The sequence below is a fragment of the Grus americana genome, chromosome 4, assembly GCF_028858705.1.
Source record: "Grus americana isolate bGruAme1 chromosome 4, bGruAme1.mat, whole genome shotgun sequence".
In the NCBI taxonomy this organism is placed as follows: domain Eukaryota; kingdom Metazoa; phylum Chordata; class Aves; order Gruiformes; family Gruidae; genus Grus; species Grus americana.
In genome coordinates this window covers 39826636-39846037 of record NC_072855.1, presented here as the reverse complement: position 1 = coordinate 39846037, position 19402 = coordinate 39826636, and the positions used below count along the sequence as shown (strand labels likewise).

The 19402-nt window shown below is 38.9% G+C and overlaps 1 protein-coding gene across 2 annotated transcripts in view; it reads right to left on the bottom strand.

The window, feature by feature from the left end:
* Positions 1-18293, bottom strand: part of GLRA3 (glycine receptor alpha 3) — a 90204-nt gene extending 71911 nt beyond the window's left edge. For both annotated transcript variants that reach the window (XM_054823940.1, XM_054823941.1), the window contains exon 1: positions 17805-18293. In XM_054823940.1, the coding sequence (XP_054679915.1) occupies positions 17805-17923 (119 nt within the window). In that variant the 5' untranslated portion in view covers positions 17924-18293. The remainder of the gene's footprint in view (positions 1-17804) is intronic.
* Positions 18294-19402: the final 1109 nt, after the last annotated feature.

Below are 19402 nucleotides of genomic sequence, written 5' to 3'. Positions count from 1 at the left end.
GTTATCCAGTGGTGTGGAAAGACTGTGTGAATGAGTGAGTAGAAGCATGAAGGTCACTTATTATTTTATATGATATTGATGAGACCAGTTCTGGGACATTGCATCAAATTCTTTAAATGGACATTACAGCATTAGGAAAGGTACTGAACAAAGCCAGTAAACCATGATCGGACAGTTAGGGAAGTTTTCTTAAAGTAAGAGACATTAAGAGCTCAATTTGCTTAGTTTATGAAAAAAAAGATTGAAAAATAACATGATTGAAGTGTATAAATATCTCAAAGGGGCAGAAAATACCAGCCATTTATCTAAAGAAGAAAGGCATAAGAAAAATCAATGAGAGACAGACATTCAAATGGGAATTTATGCACACAGTTTAATAAAGGTAACGCAACAGAAGATTAAACTGTACCAGCCAAGACAGTACAGCTTTCTGGAAGAAACAATTTAGCAAAATGTGAGGTATTGTTTCATATATGGCTAGCTTGGTGAAAAGGAATAACATATGATATATAGAAAAGCAGGCAAATTCAGAGTAGACATTACAAATCTCATGCAGAAATCTTCAGATTGCCAAAAGACACTTAATGGACTTGAAAACCTTAAGGAAGGGAAGCAATGGGCGTAGTTCAAAGTGGAAAATTATGTCTTCTCAGGGTCCTTCTATCCTGGGGCTGGGTTGCAGGCTTGCAGTTGCCTGTACTGTAACCTGTAATCTGGGTTGCAGGTTACATGTGGTAATCTTGGCCCACTTTGCTCAATTCCTTTCACAGCTGGGTGTTTGAGTTACTACCCAGCAGTTGTACGAGCATCAGCTCCTTGCACAGTATGGAATTAAGCTCCATAACAGAAACTGCACTTGAGCTGCCCATAAACAAAGGCAGCTTAAAAAATCAGAGATTGACCACTACTAGGAAAAAATGAGCTAATGTTCTATCTATGCAATGCACCTGCAAAGAGGAAAGAATTTTAAGCTAAATGATAGCATTGTCATGAAAGCTAATGGATGTGAAGAGACCAGGGATAAATTTAGATCATAAATTAAAAGGCTTTCAACCACTGAAACACTTCAGTTCAGGAATAGTTTAGCACTTTGAGTAGAGATAGAAAATCCCTGTGTGTTTCAAGATGGAGCTGGGTAAGGATATTAGGGTGCTGTGACATGTATAACTATGATTGCAGGTGATGGGACTCAGTTCTTTTCTGATCCCTCTGCTGAGGATATGTTTACATTATTATTGATTCATTCATGCATTAAAAATAATTACTACTACAGAACTTTGAAAAAATATATAGTTATCATCACAGCTATGCAGTCAGAGCACCAACATCTACAGAATTTAAATGGGCGATCTCATCCAGCAGCTGGCAATTTAGATAGCAAGAGAAAGCATGGGTCATGAATCTGTGCTCCTGAAATGTCTATTTAAAGTAGGCATGTTTGTGAGAGAAAACCTCACTCTCTTCCCTTTCTCCAAAAGAAAATGCTTGAGAAAAACTCTTCAAAGGGAATTTCACAATCTCCACAAATGTTTCGTTCTCTAAAACATTTAAAGTTACAAAGCTAAAGCTTTCTCATGTTTTTTTGAAGACCCACTGTATTCCTACTCATAAACTGTCTCTTTTCTATCTGCCCCAAACCTCTGCACATTTTTACCAAAGCACAAATACCGGAAAGGAACATTCCAAATGAAAGTGCTTTATATATGCTTTATTTTAAAAGGTGTATTTTCCAAAATAATTTCAATCATACTGCCTTTGAGACTTTTGTATCATTTGTGTTCTACAGAAAGTACTGTTTTTCACTGATTTCTCCTCTCTCTTTTGAACTTTTCATCTTTAAGATGGGTTCTTAGAAATTGCTTTCAGTGTGTTGTTTCAGCCTTAAAAGAATACCTATTTATTTGAAAATATTGAAGAAAAGAAGTAATGGGCTATTGTCAACCTTTGTAGAAGCAAGGTTGTAGCCCTCCAGAAGAACTTAATAAGAACAGTATAGAGAAAATGTGAAGGAAGAAATTACATCTTACACCATTTGCTGATGTGGTTTAACCTGGCAGGAAGCTAAACACCACATAGCCATAAGTTCACCCCTGCCCCCCGCCCAGTAGGATGGGGAAGAAAATTTGGAATTAAAAAAAAAAAAAAAAGTAAAGATTGTGGGTTAAAGACAGTTTAATAGGACTGAAAGGGAAGAAATCAACCAATAACAACAACAACAACAAAAGAATATACAAAACAAGTGATGCACAATATAATTGCTTACCACTCCCTGAGCGATGCCCAGCCAGTCCCTGAGCAGCCCTCCCTCCCAGCCAGTTCCCTGAGTTTATATACGGAGCGCGATGTCATATGGTATGGAATATCCCTTTGGCCAGTTGGGGTCAGCTGTCCTGGCTGTGTCCCCTACCAGCTTTTTGTGCTCTCCCAGCCTTCTCACTGGCAGGGCAGGAGAAGCTGAAAAGTCCTTGACTTAGCAACAACTATATCATCAGTGTGTTATCAACATTATTCTCATCCTACATCCAATCCACAGCACTATACCAGCTGCTACGAAGAAAGTTAACTCTATCCCAGCTGAAACCAGGACAGCTGACTCTTCCCAGTTTGTTGCTGCTACAGATGACACAGTATGGTGTGCTGTAATGATACCTTCCACTGGAAACTTCCCAGAGAGAAGTTTCCAAGTCCAAGTTACAACAATCCCCTAATTTATCCAAGTGATTCTGAGAGTAGTCTCCAGAGCCTCACTAACTTACTTTTGAATACAATTCAAAAATCTTTGAATTAGATGGTTGTTCATTTTCTTCCTTCCATAGTTAAACTACCTATGCATTTTATCTTGAAAATCTTGTATTAACACCAAGATACTGTCGTATTTGGTTTGGTAATTTTTCTCATCTGATCCTAAATTATTTCTTCTCAAACACAATCCATTTTAGCCATTCAGAGAGGTAGCAGTTTTGTATTTCATCTTACAATGCTTACCACAGAGCTGTTACAGGATGCTTTGCGTGCATTATGATGGTCCAATAGCTCTTTCATTTCATTACTTAGCTTATTCTCTAAGACAGCAAGTGTGGCCAAACCCCTGGAGCAATTGGATCTTGTGTTTGTAGTCTATTCTCTCCAGCTGATGCTTGAATGTTTTTAATGCACTTTACATTAAAAAGCCTTGCAGAGAAGCTGAAGGAAATTAATTACACACTCATAAGGAAAGCTAAAACTGCAGCCAGCCAATATGCACTCGTTGCAACTCACAAACATCAATACACAAAAGCATTTCAGTAAATTAATCTGAATTTGTACTTATTCACTGGTTCACCAATAATGGTTAAGTGAATTAATCTCATGATTACTTCCCTTGATTCTGTAAGTAATGGTGATAGAATTCATCAATTTTAAAACAAAAATTATTCAGTATACCCATGTAATTAACAAGGTCTGCTAAAACGAAATGATCCTCAAATAGATGATGTCAATTACATTTTGAAAATTGTGACAATAAGATTTTGTGGTATGAAGACAGTATTTAAACCCTCTTCTGTGTAATATGGATCTCTTAATAACAGTATTTGGTACAATTAATGGGGAAAATGGACATTATATTTGAAGAGGTCAAAGCATAGGATTTTTTCGTAAAGGGAGCGTCTCTAATTATCTGAACTATTAATTACTATTGGAAAATAACTAAAAACATCAGAGTTTACAGTATGTAGAATTTGCACACGTTATTCCCAGTGACCATAAACCTGACAAAAATACCTTTTTGACAGAAGAATATTCCAGAATATGACAGCTTAAACCAAAACCCCAGAAATGTTAACAAGTGTGACGATTCAAATGAATGTGTTTTCCATGTTTGAACAAAAATAATAAATCCTGCTCTTTCAGAAAGATAAAACCTGCTTTCAATTTTTTAAAAAAAGTCAATGTAAAGCATAGACAATACTAATTAATACTAATTAATTTGATTTTTGTGGATAAAGCTGTTTCCTAGTTTTTTTCCAAATTTTTGCAACATTTCTCATTAAAATTTCTCAGTCAAGTAGCATGACACAGATGTTCTTCTGAGGTGTGATGTGTTTAAACTGGTTACCTGAGATAGCTGTGTCAGAACAGAAATGCAATTCTCTCCTTTTTCTTTCAATAAACAATTTTAACTTTTGAAAGCCTTGCAGATGAGGCAAATATTGTGGACTGGGAGCTCAGAAGGGAGGAATAAATGTTTAAAGGAAATATTTTTTAAAATGGCAATAAAATTTTAAGGCAATCTCTTCACTTTACTGCAAATTAAAATCCTTTCACAGAAAACAGAAGATAAAAAGACTTCTCTTATTGGAGGCCATTCATCAGCAGTATTGATTCATGAAAATCCAGGGCCATTCTGAAAAGCCAGGAGCTGTGTCAGAGGACAACAGCTACGTGGATCCAGTCCAGAAAATGACATACAGAATCGGCTGTCACTGCTGTCCCATTCTAGCTCACAGAGAAAGAGTTTCTTCTGAGGAAGACTCAAAATTCAGCTCCTTCTCTGAATTATCTTTTGGAAGAACTCAGTCTCTTCATATTATCTACATTGTGAACCCAGGGTAACTGAACTCCTAGTTTAGATGCCTGAATTAGGTAACATTACCTTCTTCTACACTTTAAGGTTAAAGCAAGGAGATAACTTCCTTCCAACTCCTTTCTATTCTAGCACAAAAACAATTCTACTTGAGCTCTATTTGTGAATAAATTAATTTCATTCTGAGGAACCAAAAAACCAAAAAACCAAAAAACAAACCAAAACAAAAACCCCAAACCCAACAAAGTGAGTTTCCAATGGTGAAAGAGTAGTTGAAGAGGGTGACATGTACTAAACCCGAAGACAGCAAATGAAGGAGAAAGAATTAAGCTTGCGATGTCTCAAATAAATCCGAGATTCCAAATGTTTTTGCTATTATTTCTGTTAAAACTGACAATAATGTGTTGCTTGCTAATTAAAGATGAAATTTATTTGTTGTAGGTCATGAGGTTGTCAGTTACAAATGCAATGAAAAGGCAAATTTTCATATCCTGCAATGTTTTAGATAATAATAATAATTTTATCACATCAGAGAGAAGCACTCTAAACTCATGTTTGCTAGATAAAAGACTGTCACTTCAACTAACAGGAGAAGCAGCATTGTATCAGCAAGGTTTTAAAGAGGTGTTTTCTAAGAAAAATCCTCAGGAGAATTTTAAATATTTTCTGTGACAGGTTAGATTTTCCACAAGTTTAGATTTTTCTAGTTGCCCTTTTATCCTCTTATTTTGAATAAGTTCAAATGGTTAGATTAATTTTTCAATATAATACTGCAGAGATAAGTAGAGTTACACTAGGACACATTTTCAGCCAAACTAACAATTTTTATGTGCAACAAACAATAAATTTCCATTTTAAGATCACTAATTAGCCATTCTTTATTATTTTAGTGGTTAGAAATTAACACTACATGAAAAATATATGTGATTGCATGTCAATGCAACTATTAAAAATGTTTTTTCTTTCAGATTTGGAAAAATTCCATTTTTCTGTTTCAATGACTGAAGTAACATTGCATTTTAGTGCTCTTTGTAGGTTAGGTAATGTTTACAAGCATTTTGTTATGATGTTCCCGATACCTTTATGGTGTCATATTTTCTTCCCTTTTATTAATACAATTGAGAATTCCTCCAGCCCTATAGTCTTCCTCCAGTCCTGTTTGTCATGGAAGTAAAATGATATAATGTTTATAGCTTATTTACTTTATGTACTATGGTTTAAAAAAGCTTTCGATTGCTGTGGAGTGTTTCAGATTTTCTTAACAGAGAGAAAAAATAGAGAATAATGGGGTTATAAGTCTTCTGATTAAGTCACTCTGCCCTGATCACCATTCTACAGGTCAAAGGGCTTTATATTCTAGATGAGGCTAAATTGGTATGTACTTGGTTTTGCTTGTGACTCTGTACGTATACATACGATCAATGCTTTAATACACACACACCCACACACCCCCCTTTAGGGAAAAATAAAAATCTCTTGGGGTAAAGGAAGAAAACTGATTCGTCAGTATTCTTCATAATCCTATGGGCATGGCTTTCTAGCTTAAGATATGGATTCAATAAACTACAGGTGTCCCTCTAATTTTGCTTTCTTGTTTAAGACAAGTTTATTGTTGCCAATTTCAGCCATGCAACATGTGAATTTTCTTAAGACATTTTATGAATTATGACTCTAATCTGAGTAATTTGTTCATTGCTTTCCCAGAAGCACCTACTTCCTTACTAGTTTTCTGTACCTGTTGTATACCTTAATTTTATGTATGTTCTAAACTCAGGTCTTAGTTTCTTGCTGTTTCTTAATGTATTCACCCTACGTTGAAAAGCTGACTCAAAAAGCTATACAAGGAGCAGAGAATGTTTCAAATATTCAAATGCTGAAATCTGTCACTCTTCCAAAGACCTACTGCATGGGTTGAGTTTTTGACAACTTTTTGATTTAAAGATAGTCAGATCTTCCCAAAATTCAATTAACTGTTTGGGTTTTTTTTTTAGACAGGTAATACTTGGCTAAAATGAATGGAATATCTTTGAAAATAGAAACTGTAAATTACTAATTTATAGTAGTCTCAACTTGCATTCCTATCTCACTATAAAGACTAATTTGTCTATGTCTGTTTTTTGGCAGGGATAGAGTCGATTTTCACAAGGAGTTGGGAGGGGACACAGCCAGGACAGGTGACTCAAACTAGCCAAAGGGATATTCCATAACATATGATGTCATGCTCAGCATATAAGGGGGAGGATGGTCGGGGAGGAGGGGATGTTGCTTGGGGACAGGCTGGGCATCATTTTCCAGGCGGTGAACAAATTGCGTTGTGTATCACCCACTTTGTATATTCTTTTATTAGTATTGTTGTTATTTTCCTCTTCCTTTGGTGTACTACTAAACTGTCTCTATCCCAACCCAAGAATTTTACCTTTTTTTTCCGATTCTCTTCCCCATCCCACTGAGGGGGGTGGAGTGAGCGAGTGGCCCCATGGTGCTCAGCTGCTGGCTGGGGCTAAGCAATGACAGTCTATTCATTGAGTAATGGAGAGAAGTTATTGGAGTAATGGATAGATTGCAAAATGACCAAGTAAAATAATTTCAGACTATTATCTTTTATAACACCAGATATCCTTCTATAAAAGCATGTCAGAGCTGAACAATTACATTTATTTTTGTGATTAATGAATAATTCCTCTAACCAATTGAACTTGTGCAGGAACTGGCTGATGTCTTTCACCACTATAATGAATAGTGATTCAACTGATGTCAATGAGGCAACACTAGATTGAAAGGAGAATTAATTAAAATGAGAGTTCCACCTGGCTAAAAACTGCAAACTATTGTTTTCCAAGGCAAACTCTTCCCAAATCTAGGAACAACCTGTGAATACTGAAAACAGAATTATAGCTGCTTGGTTGATCCTGTATTTTGAATGTATCCCAAAATGTCCTTTAAATTGTAGATCTGCACATTACTGTGTTTTCTAGTTCTAATTCACTGCCTAGATTTCTTACGATTGTTGTGGCATTGCCCCATAAGCTTACTTTGCATCCACTAGGTTGCTCTACTCTCGCTCAATAGAAACAGGAACAGTGTCCACTGAAGTGTGCATCTGTAGAAAAAAGATATTTATCGTAATCATAATTAATGACCATTTAGAATGTCATAAGTCTTCTGTTCTTCAATTGCCTTGTTTTGCTTTAAAATCCACTTTTATGAGTTGAAAACTGTAACTGAATCTGAAAAGTGGGGTTCTTTCTTTGGTATGTTTCTTCTCAAACAATTATTTTTGTATTTATAAAAATCTTCACAGAAAATATTATAATAGAATGACAGGGTTGGGGTTTATCAAAACTAGATAAAAATTTGATTTTGAATTAAAACCCCAGGGTTTGTGAGGACTGAAGCACAATTCAATTAAAAACTATTCCATTTGCCTTAGGGAAGCTCTGCTTGTATCAGTACAACAGTGTTGTCCTGCATCTTCAGTGAGCATGTCAGATGGCTGTTTAGAAGATGAGACTTTTTCTCCAAAATAAGTTGGTTAAGATATAAGTTTAGTTAAAGAAAAGCTGAATATAGCCTGAAGAGTTGCTCACCTTAAAATAAAGCATTTCAACAAGCAGGACTACAGCCCAAACAAGTCAAGACTTATCGGTAAATAGAACTCAGTGCTATACAAAGTTCTTTCCCAAAACATTTCTCATTAAATAGTTTATTTTGATTAGTCAGCTAATTATAGTGTAGATACTGTGTTATTACAATTGATTAAGAATTTTCAATTAAGACAAAATAGTTCTAGTTGGAAAAATACTGATTTCTTGAAATAGGTTTTTGCAGAACCATATCTATTTCAATGTTGTTTTAATGAAATGCTGGCAGGCTTGGGTGGAGTATTGTCCAGTGTCCTTTCTATTCTGGCAGCCACAATCAGTTTTCTAATGTCAATGGGTACTGAAGGTGGGGTCTCGGGTTCTAATTTTCAAAAAATTCTCTGAACATCTCTCCCACAGATTTTTTTCCAGCTTTCTGCAACTTAAAATTCCTTTTATGCATTGAAAAAGCAATAAAATCTTTTCAGAGCTTTGGAATTTTCTGTGAGACAGGAATGGTGATGTTCAGCCAGCTGCGTTAATTTACATGAGATAAATGGGTTAACTAATTTTTTTACTTTTTGTTAATTCTACCTAGAATCAACACGATAATGATTCAATATGAGACTTTCTTTAAGGAAAAACAGGGTTGAGCTTCAGGGTGATGATAGAGTGGCAGATTCATGCCACATAATGACAGAACCCAGTTTTCCTAATGCATGCACTGAAGCATATTCCTTACTGAGTAAGTCAGAGAAAATAGTGTGAAGGTTAAAAAACAGTGCTGCTAGCCTTTCATGTTTCCACTAAAATTATCCTGGTCCACTACACATATACACATTCTCTTTCACACTCAGAAAGCGGTGTTTAAACTTGCCCTCAGATACGTGCTTTGTCTTTGCTACAGTAGTCTTGCTTATGCCATGTGTCCAGTACCCCCTTAATTATCATCTGAGTCTTCTAAGCTTCGTATAAACAAATGGAAATATGCTGGGTGAAGGAAAGACCATGACCGAATGTGTTCTGCTCTTTATTATGTGCAAGACACTTCATGTCCCGAAGGAGTCATCACTGTTAAAAAGGAGGGAAGAGGTCATTCTGTTAACCATTACCTAGAGAATCTGAACAAGTGCATTTGTGCTCACATTTTGATTACAGATGAAAATTTGAGTACTCGTACATCCAAAGATCTGTGTACAGCAACAACAAAAATAGTTAAAGACATAGATATGTTCTTAGAGTTCATTTACACGGTGTTAGAATTTTGGAATTTTGGAGGTAAAATTTTAATGGATATATGGAAAAACTGGACTACCGCGTCCAGCTCTGGGAGCCCCAGTACAGGAGAGACATGGAGCTGTTGGAGCGAGTCCAGAGGAGGGCCACGAAGCTGATCAGAGGGCTGGAGCACCTCTCCTATGAGGACAGGCTGAGAGAGTTGGGGTTGTTCAGCCTGGAGAAGAGAAGGCTCCGGGGAGATCTAATTGCGGCCTTCCAGTACCCAAAGGGGCCTACAGGAAAGATGGTGGGGGACTGTTTATCAGGGAGTGTAGTGACAGAACAAGGGGTCATGGGTTCAAGCTGAAGGAGGGTCGATTTAGATTAGATGTTAGAAGGAAATTCTTTACTGTTAGAGTGGTGAGACACTGGCACAGGTTGCCCAGAGAGGTTGTGGATGCCCCATCCCTGGAAGTGTTCAAGGCCAGGTTGGATGGGGCTTTGGGCAACGTGGTCTAGTGGAGGGTGTCCCTGCCCATGGCAGGGGGGTTGGAACTAGATGATCTTTGAGGTCCCTTCAACCCAAATCATTCTGTGATTCTATGAAAACTGGTTTCAGATAGCTTTTTTAATTCCAGTACTCCACTGTACTTTTTGTAATCATGTACTACTGTCACAAGTGGGTGCATTTCATATTGACTGTGCATTAAAAAGTTGCAGTATACACTCTTCGGTGTGCAAGAACTGAAGGAAAACAGGAGATAGTTCATTTTACTTTAATTCTTGCAAATTAAGAGTTAAAGAAAACTGTGATAAATCTGCTTCCTTCCCCCCCCCAAAAAAAAAAAAACCAAACAACAAAACCCCTCCAAAACTTTGCATAAAGCGTTCTTTCTGATAGGCAAAGCAATGAAAAAACCCACTATGATTCAAAAAAAGTCTTTTATGGGATGTACTCCAGATGTGATGCTGAAATCTGCCTACTTTGATTTTAGTTCTAATACCACTAAGTCAGAGGTAATGATCTGACCTGATAGCATCAGGGAAAACATCACTCACACGTGCATCCCTTCTTGGAGGTGTTACATAGATGCTTAGACACAGAATTAACATTTACCTTGGAATACTCTATTTAGCCATAATTTAGCTGCGTGAAGTCAGTGCTTTAGTAATGATTGATTTCAAAATTTTTATTTTTCCCTTCAAAAAATGAAAAGTTTTACCCTGCTTTTACCAGCAAGTTACCAGTTTGTGACCTTTATTTTATTTATTTAGTAGGGCACCCTTAGGCAGCAGGTATGTTGCTCACATAACTGGAAGTTCAGCTGGTCCCTGCAGATGAATATGTCTTAGCCTACATGTGCCCAGAGTACGGTCACTCCTGTGCATTACTGGAGCTAACAGATGACAGTGCAGTTTGGAAAACTTTATGAAATTAAAAGCCTTAGCAGGACAAAAACTCAGGATCTTTTTAATAATCAGCTCCCGCTGTATCCCAGACCATTATAAACTAACTTTTCACCAAAAAAGTCCCTAAGCTCTGCAGTCACCCACTGGATGTAAAGAAATAATACTGTTAAAAAATCTCAACCTTCTGAAGAACCATGCTGGTATAATTGTATTTACTAGGCATTTCTGCTGAGTGGTTAATTGTGAAATTAAAGTTAATTAAAGTTAATCGTTGGTAAAAATAATACAAATTTGCAAACAGCCAAGTCATCCTGGAAATTACATACTCTGGTACCTGTGGATCCTCGGAGATGCTATTTAGGATTACATTGGGCTCATATTTTACCTTTCAAAATTTTGAAAGGGAGAAAAAATTATTTTATAAGAAATTGGAGATATGTTCTAGACATAGTGGTGTCTTACGCAAACTGTACATAGTACATGAAACCTTGGGCAATGGTGAGATGGGTATATAGATAGCATATTCCAATATTATTTATTGTGATATCAAAGATATTTTAATATATATTTTATATCAAAGATGGAATGCAACAAAGGGCAAAATCTTAAGGCAGAAGGTTATGTAGCTGTAACTGCAGCTTGAGTTTTAATCAGGAAGAGTAAAGAACTAGTTTTCTTTTTTAAATTTCATAGCTGTACTGATTTTGCTTATGATACCCTTCCTAAATTAGTTTTAGCTGTAAGAATCACATACAGGTTAATAGCAATTAATTCAACCTCACAGTTTGAGATAATTTAGTACTCCTGTGTTTGCTTTCTACTCACTTGATTGTTTCACTGAAACAGTCTCAGGCTAATCTGCTGGCTTGCTTTTTCCTGTGGCCGTTGGTTTGTATCAGACAGCAGCCCCACTACTTGTGCAGCTCCACTCTCAGCAGCCCCATTGGTGACCACATGATTAGCTTGGAAGAGACTTCTTGGAACTTTTCTACATTTTCTGTGGTCTCAAGCTGCTTCCCCTGGAAACTGCATTTCACTAATATTCCATGTCACCAAATAGAAACTTTGGTAATAACAAGATTGAAGAGGACTGATCTTCCTTAGGGAAGTTCCTACCTGGAAATAGTCCTGACTCTCCCCTCTGTCCCTGCTCATTTTGTACATCTGTGGTAGGGCTAGAGGAATAACAGGATAGTATGTGGTATAGGGAAATTATATAGAAAGTGTTCGTTATGTAGAAAGTCCACTGCAATGTACACCAAGTATTATTACCCTGGTTGCTGTCGAATAATGTTGGAGCAATTCATTAGACAGCTGACTGGAAGAGTAATAACAAAATGCATTCTTTTATACTTTTATAACTACATGCTGTCTATTTTTATACTTTTCCCCTCCATTCTTTCTTTTCACTTGCACTACTTAGCATTTGCATTGACACAGCACCTAAAGACATCAGTCAGGAAGGATCACATTGCTTCGGAAGCCATAAAAAATAATGGATTATGGTCTGTGCTAGAAAAAAGTACAGTCTCAAAGATTCTTGCCTTCATGTTAGACATAGTTTCTAGCTGTGTCCTTCCCTGCTCTCTGGGATGTTCCCTTTCTGCTGATGGTTGATACTCATCCTCAAAACAGTGCCTTTTGCTTGATCTGTTCACAATGCCTACATATCAGTGAAAGAAAAAATGCTCCTTTTTAGTTCCTATCTCCTTTTACTGATTCTTCCAATAAACATCATGAAGATCAGTAGGAAAAGCAATAAAAAGGAGAAGATGCAACGTCACACAGAAGGGCTCTTCATTGTTCATTACTTGAGAAAAGCTGATTTGCGGGAATCATTCCCTATAGATATTATTACATAACGCTCAGTAAGGTCATTTGAAGCTTGCATTCTAAATCTATTAAAAGAAGAAGCTCTAATCTTATAAAAATTTTCATTTTCTCTAATTGTCATGATTTCTAGGATAGCTGGACAAGACTAATCTGATAGAGGAGCTATTACATTTTTCATCATACAGAAGCACAGCGCTTATCTCACAATATTACTTGCTTTCAGTTGTTGTTAGCATCAATTGGCTAGGAACGAATTAGGAGAGGCTGAAAAGTAAGAAAATGTCAGTAGCACAGTAAGAATCGAAAGAATCATGTTTTTAATGGAAATTTCTTTGTTATTTCATTTTCTCACAGTTTATAACATTATAAACTCAAAAATCTGCACAGAATTCTTTCTCAAAATTATAAACATGGTAGTCACTTACAAAAATGTATTTTTTATAGAAATAAAGAATGGATAGTAAAAGTTCTGATCAAATTCATACTCGTGACAAAACTTATATTTGGTTCAAAGGGATTTCGGTGTTTTCACTGGTATAGCTGAAACATGAGGGAATTTGAATTACATATTCTCAGTCACAAAAACCCCCACTTCCTTTTTGTCTGAGTTTTGGAAGGCACAATGCCTGCTCATGGGTACATCCTACAAGGGAACCCTGATTCTCTCCCTTTGACATTTTATAAGCACCCTGCACACATTTCCTTTATGCCAGGGGCTTGGCTACCCGGGCTCAGCGCCAGCTCTGATAATGCAGCAGCCTAGCTTTGAAGCAGAGCTGTTTGATAAAAAGCTGTAGAAGCCTCAGCAGGGGTTCACCCCTCTTCTCTCAGGAGCTGGTTTTTTAAATTTTTTCTTTCTTTGCTTCTTCTTTTTCTTCTTTTTTTTCTTTTTCTCTTTTCTCTTTTTTCTTTTTCTTTTTTTTTTTTTTCTTTTTTTTTTCTCCCTCAGGAGTGCTGGGGGGATGCCCTCGGTCTCTGTGCAAGTACACCTTCACCCAGCCTTGTACCTTCCTCATTCTGATCCTCAACCTGATCTGCTGACCTGACTTTTTGGCTTGACCTTGGACCTAGTTCATCACTACCGACTGTGCCTGGCAGTCTGAACTAGTGTTTGGACTGGATCTGTTCTGCCCCTGCACAGGTTCCATGGGACTGCAAACGTTGTTGGTAGGACCCTGCTCCTGCCTGCTTTGCTGTGAATCTGAACTCCCAGCTCACCTTCCCTTCCCTTGCAGCTCCCTGAGACATATCAAATCTTTTTCATTAGGACCTGGAGTCCATCGACTGATTTATCGCACAGAAACTATCTTTTCAAATTGAGTCTGGGCTGCTGAGGAAAGGTACTGTGCCTTAGTGCGCTCATCTTGAATTACTACATTTTCTTTCACACACTATTTTATTCACATCCTGATTTTAACAGACACTTTTATTTCTTGAATAGTATTGTAGGTATAATTCTTAACATATTAATAAGCTACTGAAGTCTTATCAGAACATCTGAAAAATCTTTATTTTCAAAGATATTTGTAAAGATATGTTGATTTAGTATTTTTTAGCTGCTGGTTTTTTTCTCTTTCATTATTTGGAGGAACTAATGCTGGCTTAAAGAATATTGACTTCTGCTTCTTAAAGCTATTAATCTGAAATCAATTTGCAGTGCAATGGAAGAATAATTTCAAAATCAGTTAACTGTGAGCTCAGACATGCCCCAAAGCTAAGTTGCATGGAGGGTTTTTTCCCACAAGAATCTTGTCTCTAAGTGCAGTTGGCTGTCTCTGTGATACTGTTTCCTTCAATATAAGGCCAACTGGGCAGTCAATCGAACAAGAGGCAATAACCTAATCATAGCTTGATTCTTGGTCTATGCTAATACGGATATCTAAAGAAATATCATATAGGGAGAATCTATTTTGCATTTCCACAGTGCCACCTACCTTTTCATCCTCTGTTTTCCCCATACACAGGGCTACATATAAAATACCTATACTGTACTCTTTAAGGAGAAAGCAGAGTCCCTGGACAGTCCCTGGCAGTGCAGTTCTAACAGAGCTGGGCTGGTGCCCTTGCAAGTTCGAGGGCTGTCATAAAACTGTTTGACTCACAAATATGATCTTCATGTTGACTCTACAAATACGATTTTGCTCTTAGAATCTAGGCAAATCCAGAGGAATTTTTGTTAACACTGTTACTTTAAGGAAAACAGAGGAATACTCAGTCTTAGAGATTATTATCACTTCAAACCATATCTTAGAAGTGTTTATTTTCCTTCTTAGGTAATGAATTACAGTTATTTTTAGGCTCCATTAAATTATTTTCCCTAGCTTTTACCCTCATTTTTACATCTCTACCCTCTTCTTAATATCACACAGGGGCTTGGCCTGGCAGTCATTAATAAATAATTTTTTTTTTATTTTGGGTCTGATGATAGCTCTTCTCCTAGTCCTCAAATATATCACTGAAAACATAATAGAGTGCTATGTGCTTAAACCCTTTGTTTTCATGTCTAAAATCTCTGAATATATTACCAAAAGTATGCTATTAATCTAAGACATAGTAGTACAAACGTGTGCAATATTATGAAAGACTATTAACAGCATTTTTTTCTGTGGTGTCTTTCAGAAATCAAATTAATAATTAGATCCTACTATGACCAATATACATCTTGTTTCAGTCATTTCAATTTGAAGAGCCTTTAGAAGTGGGATGAAAAATTATTATTAAAAAAAAAAAATAATCAGGTGCAGTTTCCTCTTGTGAAGCATGCCAATCCAGAGACTCTGCTCATTAAAGCAGCAAGCCTGTGACTTTATACTGAAAAAAAAAAAAATCCTTTTTTTTGTTTTCATTTGATCTGTACTGAAAATAAAAGTAAAAGTCTATCTTCACTGGCATATAATTTAAACAATCACTTTAAACACCCTCCAGGCTGTTGGACGAGAATTGAAGGTTCTTCCTGTTAGGTTCCTCACACAGCCTTGAGTGCTTGGTAATGAAGAGCAGAAAAGTTTTAATGTTGCATGATGTAAGAGAAGATACATTATTTTTTCCACAATGTTTAAGCAAGTGAAACTCTTAACGTTTGGTTGTTCCTAGAAATTCACAGCACATCCATCTCCTCACTGAGGGTGTTATACAGGTGTTAAGGCTGGAGTCTGTGTGTCTTACAGAGTGGAAGCAGCTTCCTACTGTTCCCTGTTCCCTTTGCTCTAATGTTGCTAAATTTCACAAGGCTTAAGCTGGAAATGAACTAGAATTAATGGCCCCAGAAAGCTTGGGAATTTTACAAGTTTTAATATTTTAACCTTTTTTTTTTTTTTTAACACTTTTTCCATTTTAAAGCATGGAGAGCACTCCTGTGTGCCTCAAACTGACTCAGGTATTATTGCTAGAGCTAAAGTCACCAGCAGTCTCTATATTGAGGTATATATCAAAGACTTACGTAGATTCTGAGCAGCTTTCTGAAGTCTTTCTCAGACTACATAGTCCTTGTGCACACTAACCGTGTTCATTGTGATGAAATGACAATTTAAGAGCAGAAAGCTATTGCAATTCAACAGTTATTTAGACATTGAACAGAATAATTTGAATGCATGCAAAATAAGATGCCTGTATACATTTTGAAACAATTAAATGTTAGTCCAGAATTATGTAATGCAAAGTACACGTATGCTTTCCAAAAGTGACTTTGTCACTTCCCCCCCCCCCCTTGGAACATAAGACGTGGTTTTATATCATTAAAATAAAGGATAAATCATTCAACAGTAGGATGGCAATTAAATAATATGCAGAGGAAAAATAAGTTCTATAAGTACATTGAAATAGAATAATAATAGCTTGTATTGCCTACACTACACAGGGGTTTGGTCATCTACTCTGAACATTAAATACTCAATGCAACTGGAAAATTTGAACTGTAATATATGTGCATTTACACTTTCCTCCCAGTGTCAATTAATCCCATACCATGTGACCCAGTTTCTTAAAATCTCTTTTGGCACAATTACAATAAAATCACATTATAAACTATTTACATTATATATGTTGTTACAAAACCGATCATTAAACTAACTTAAAAAAGGAAAGATTTGCTACGAACCTGTGAGCACCTGTGAAGTGTGCCATCATTGTGGGGCACTACATGCTACTGTTTTAACTTTGTGGTTATAAATCCCTTCCATGTATAATCCCCAAACTCTCTCTGGAGAACCACTTTTCAAATGTAAATTTCCTTTTTTATCTTTGTCAAGTAGCAATGTGATTCTTAAAATAGTCTGGCATTGTCATGTTATATGCCACAGTCTGTTTATTGTGATACAGAGCTAGAACGTTTGTTGATAACAAGCATGGTTAACTCTGCATCAGCAGCGAATACATGATGACATTGAAGTCCGCTTCTTTACATGTCTCATTTTTCTTTTTGAGTTTCCCCCTTGCCTTTAAACAGAGGATTCAAGTTTATTTTAGCCTGCTATCACCATGCTTTTAGACCTATATATTAAAAGAATGCTTGCATTGATATCATACCATTACTTTAGCTATAAAAAGTGTGCTGGGCAGAAAGTAGAAAAAGCCGTATGAACCTCAGTCTTCTACTCAGGTCATGATTTATGGATATGTTGCTATCGTTCGTAATACAAATCCTAGACTGCCAGTGGTATGGCAAATGCTTTCCCTCTTGAGGGAAATTCTGTAGACCATATCCTCTGTTCACTCAGCTATCGTTTTTCTGTTTCTGTATAAGTATTCTCTGACCTAACACAATCCCTGTTTTGCCTTTTACTGGAAAGAACTGATAGTAATAAATAAGTCTATATATTTCCAATTCAGCTTATCTTCTCTAACTTTTACATATAGACACTTTGCACCTGAAGAATTTTCATGTTACCTTTCCTGCTAAAAACAGTGATACAGCACAGATCAAACAGGGGAAACCCTAACTGAACAGGTGAAGGAAATGCCCGGCCTTTGGTTTGCAAAATGCAAAATCAAATCCGAGGCAAAGCAATGTTACAAAGTCATTCGCAAAGCGTGGACCCCACGCATTTAGTTTCCGTGCCCGCAGTCTGGCTGCCGAAGGTAGCCGGGCATTAGCGGTGAGAAAGGCAGTGACCGCGGCCACTCTTTCGCGAGTCCCAGGCATTTCAGCCGCCCGAGAAAACCAGCGGGGCTGCCTTTGCTTCCCCAGGAAGACAACTCACCTGAGCAGTACCGCGGCTTCCCACAGATAAAATCCCGAGACGGCCGCTCGGAGGTACCTAATCCGGGCCATGCTGCTCGGAGGCGCCGCGGAGCCCTGGAGCGGTCGTGTCCGAGGCATCGGCGGGGCTCCGCGGCGCGGCGCGGCGGGCGAGGACGGCGACGCGGCTCCCCGCGGGCGGGCGGCGCCCCAGCACCCTGGAGAGCTCCGGCGGCTCCGCGCCCGCCGCCCGCCTAGTGCCCGGCGGCGCCCCGCGCCCTCCCGCTGGGCCCCGCCGCGCCGGCCCCGCCGCTCCGCATCGCAGCCGAGCGGGAGCCTAATCCCAGCCGCGGCGGCGGCGCCGAGCCGCGGCGGCGGCGGGAGACCACCTCCCCGCCCGCCTGCCCCCGGGCTCCTGCCAGCAGCCGGCACCCCGCCGCCGGCCGCATGCCGGGCGCGCGGGGCGCCGCGGCCCCGTCGGCGGCGGGGCGGGCGGGGAGGCAGGGCGGGGGCCGGCCCCGGCCGCCCCCCCCGGAGCGGGAGCGCGCTGCCGCCGCGGTGGCCGGCGGGGCGGGACCGGGGCCGGCGGCGGCGAGGGGGCGCCCTGGAGGGGCTGCCCCTGGAAGGGGAGATGGCCCCGCCGGGGGCGCGGGGGAGGGCTGAGCCGGGGCTCGGGGTTGGTGGTTGTGCCCCGAACAGCCCCTGCCGCAGTGCCTTCCCTCCTGCGGGAAGAGGGGCGGCGGGGGCGATGCCTGCACAGGGCAGCTGGCGTTCCAGAGCTGGGGTGAATTCACTGAACCCTGGGTCTCGGAAAGGATTGGGGAAAGAGCGGTGGGACTTATCCTGCTTCGCCCGTAGGGCTGGTGGTATGCTGCTGCTTAGGAAACGGGGAGGGGGGGGGGAACCCACCTCTGTGTTTCGGCTTCTTCTTTGAAAGTACAGTGCTGAGGGACTCAGGAAATATATATCCTGTTCTATTCCACTTTTTAGAAAAGAGAGATGATTTATTGGCAGAACACGGACTATTAGGGAAATACAAAGAGTTTGAAAGTTTGGCTGGGGAGGAGAGTGGAAGGGATTATGGGAAGGAACAAGGGAAAGAACATTGTAAGAGAAACAGGAAAGTTATTCAAGAGAAGAGGCAGGAACTGAGAATGAGTTTACATGTACAGGTGACAGTAGGACAGTGAGATGACTACAGATATTGTTAGAGAAACCAAACAACATTTCATGCAAGCCAGGAGCTGATTGCGTTAGAAAAGGGTAAGGATTTATGAGTCGATACTAAGAAACATTGTTTGAGAAATTCTTGTGGGCATCCGTATGGTTCGTGCATGAAGTAAAATGAAAGATATGTGAGGAAGGGCTATACTCGGAGAGGGACAGAAGAGGAAAATATGTCTGAGATTGTAGAGCAGGGATACTCTCTGTGAGCCTAAAAGGCAATGGCCTTTGAAGACCTAACCTCATGTTTGGGAGAGCCAATGGAAGGAGAAATCTGGGAGCCGTTCAGGGACAGATCTCTGCATATGTGAAATGTATCTGGCTGGGCATATCCCCCTCTCTGTGTTTGCCCCAGTATAATCTGCTGGCTTGCTTTTTCCTATAGCCACTAATTTG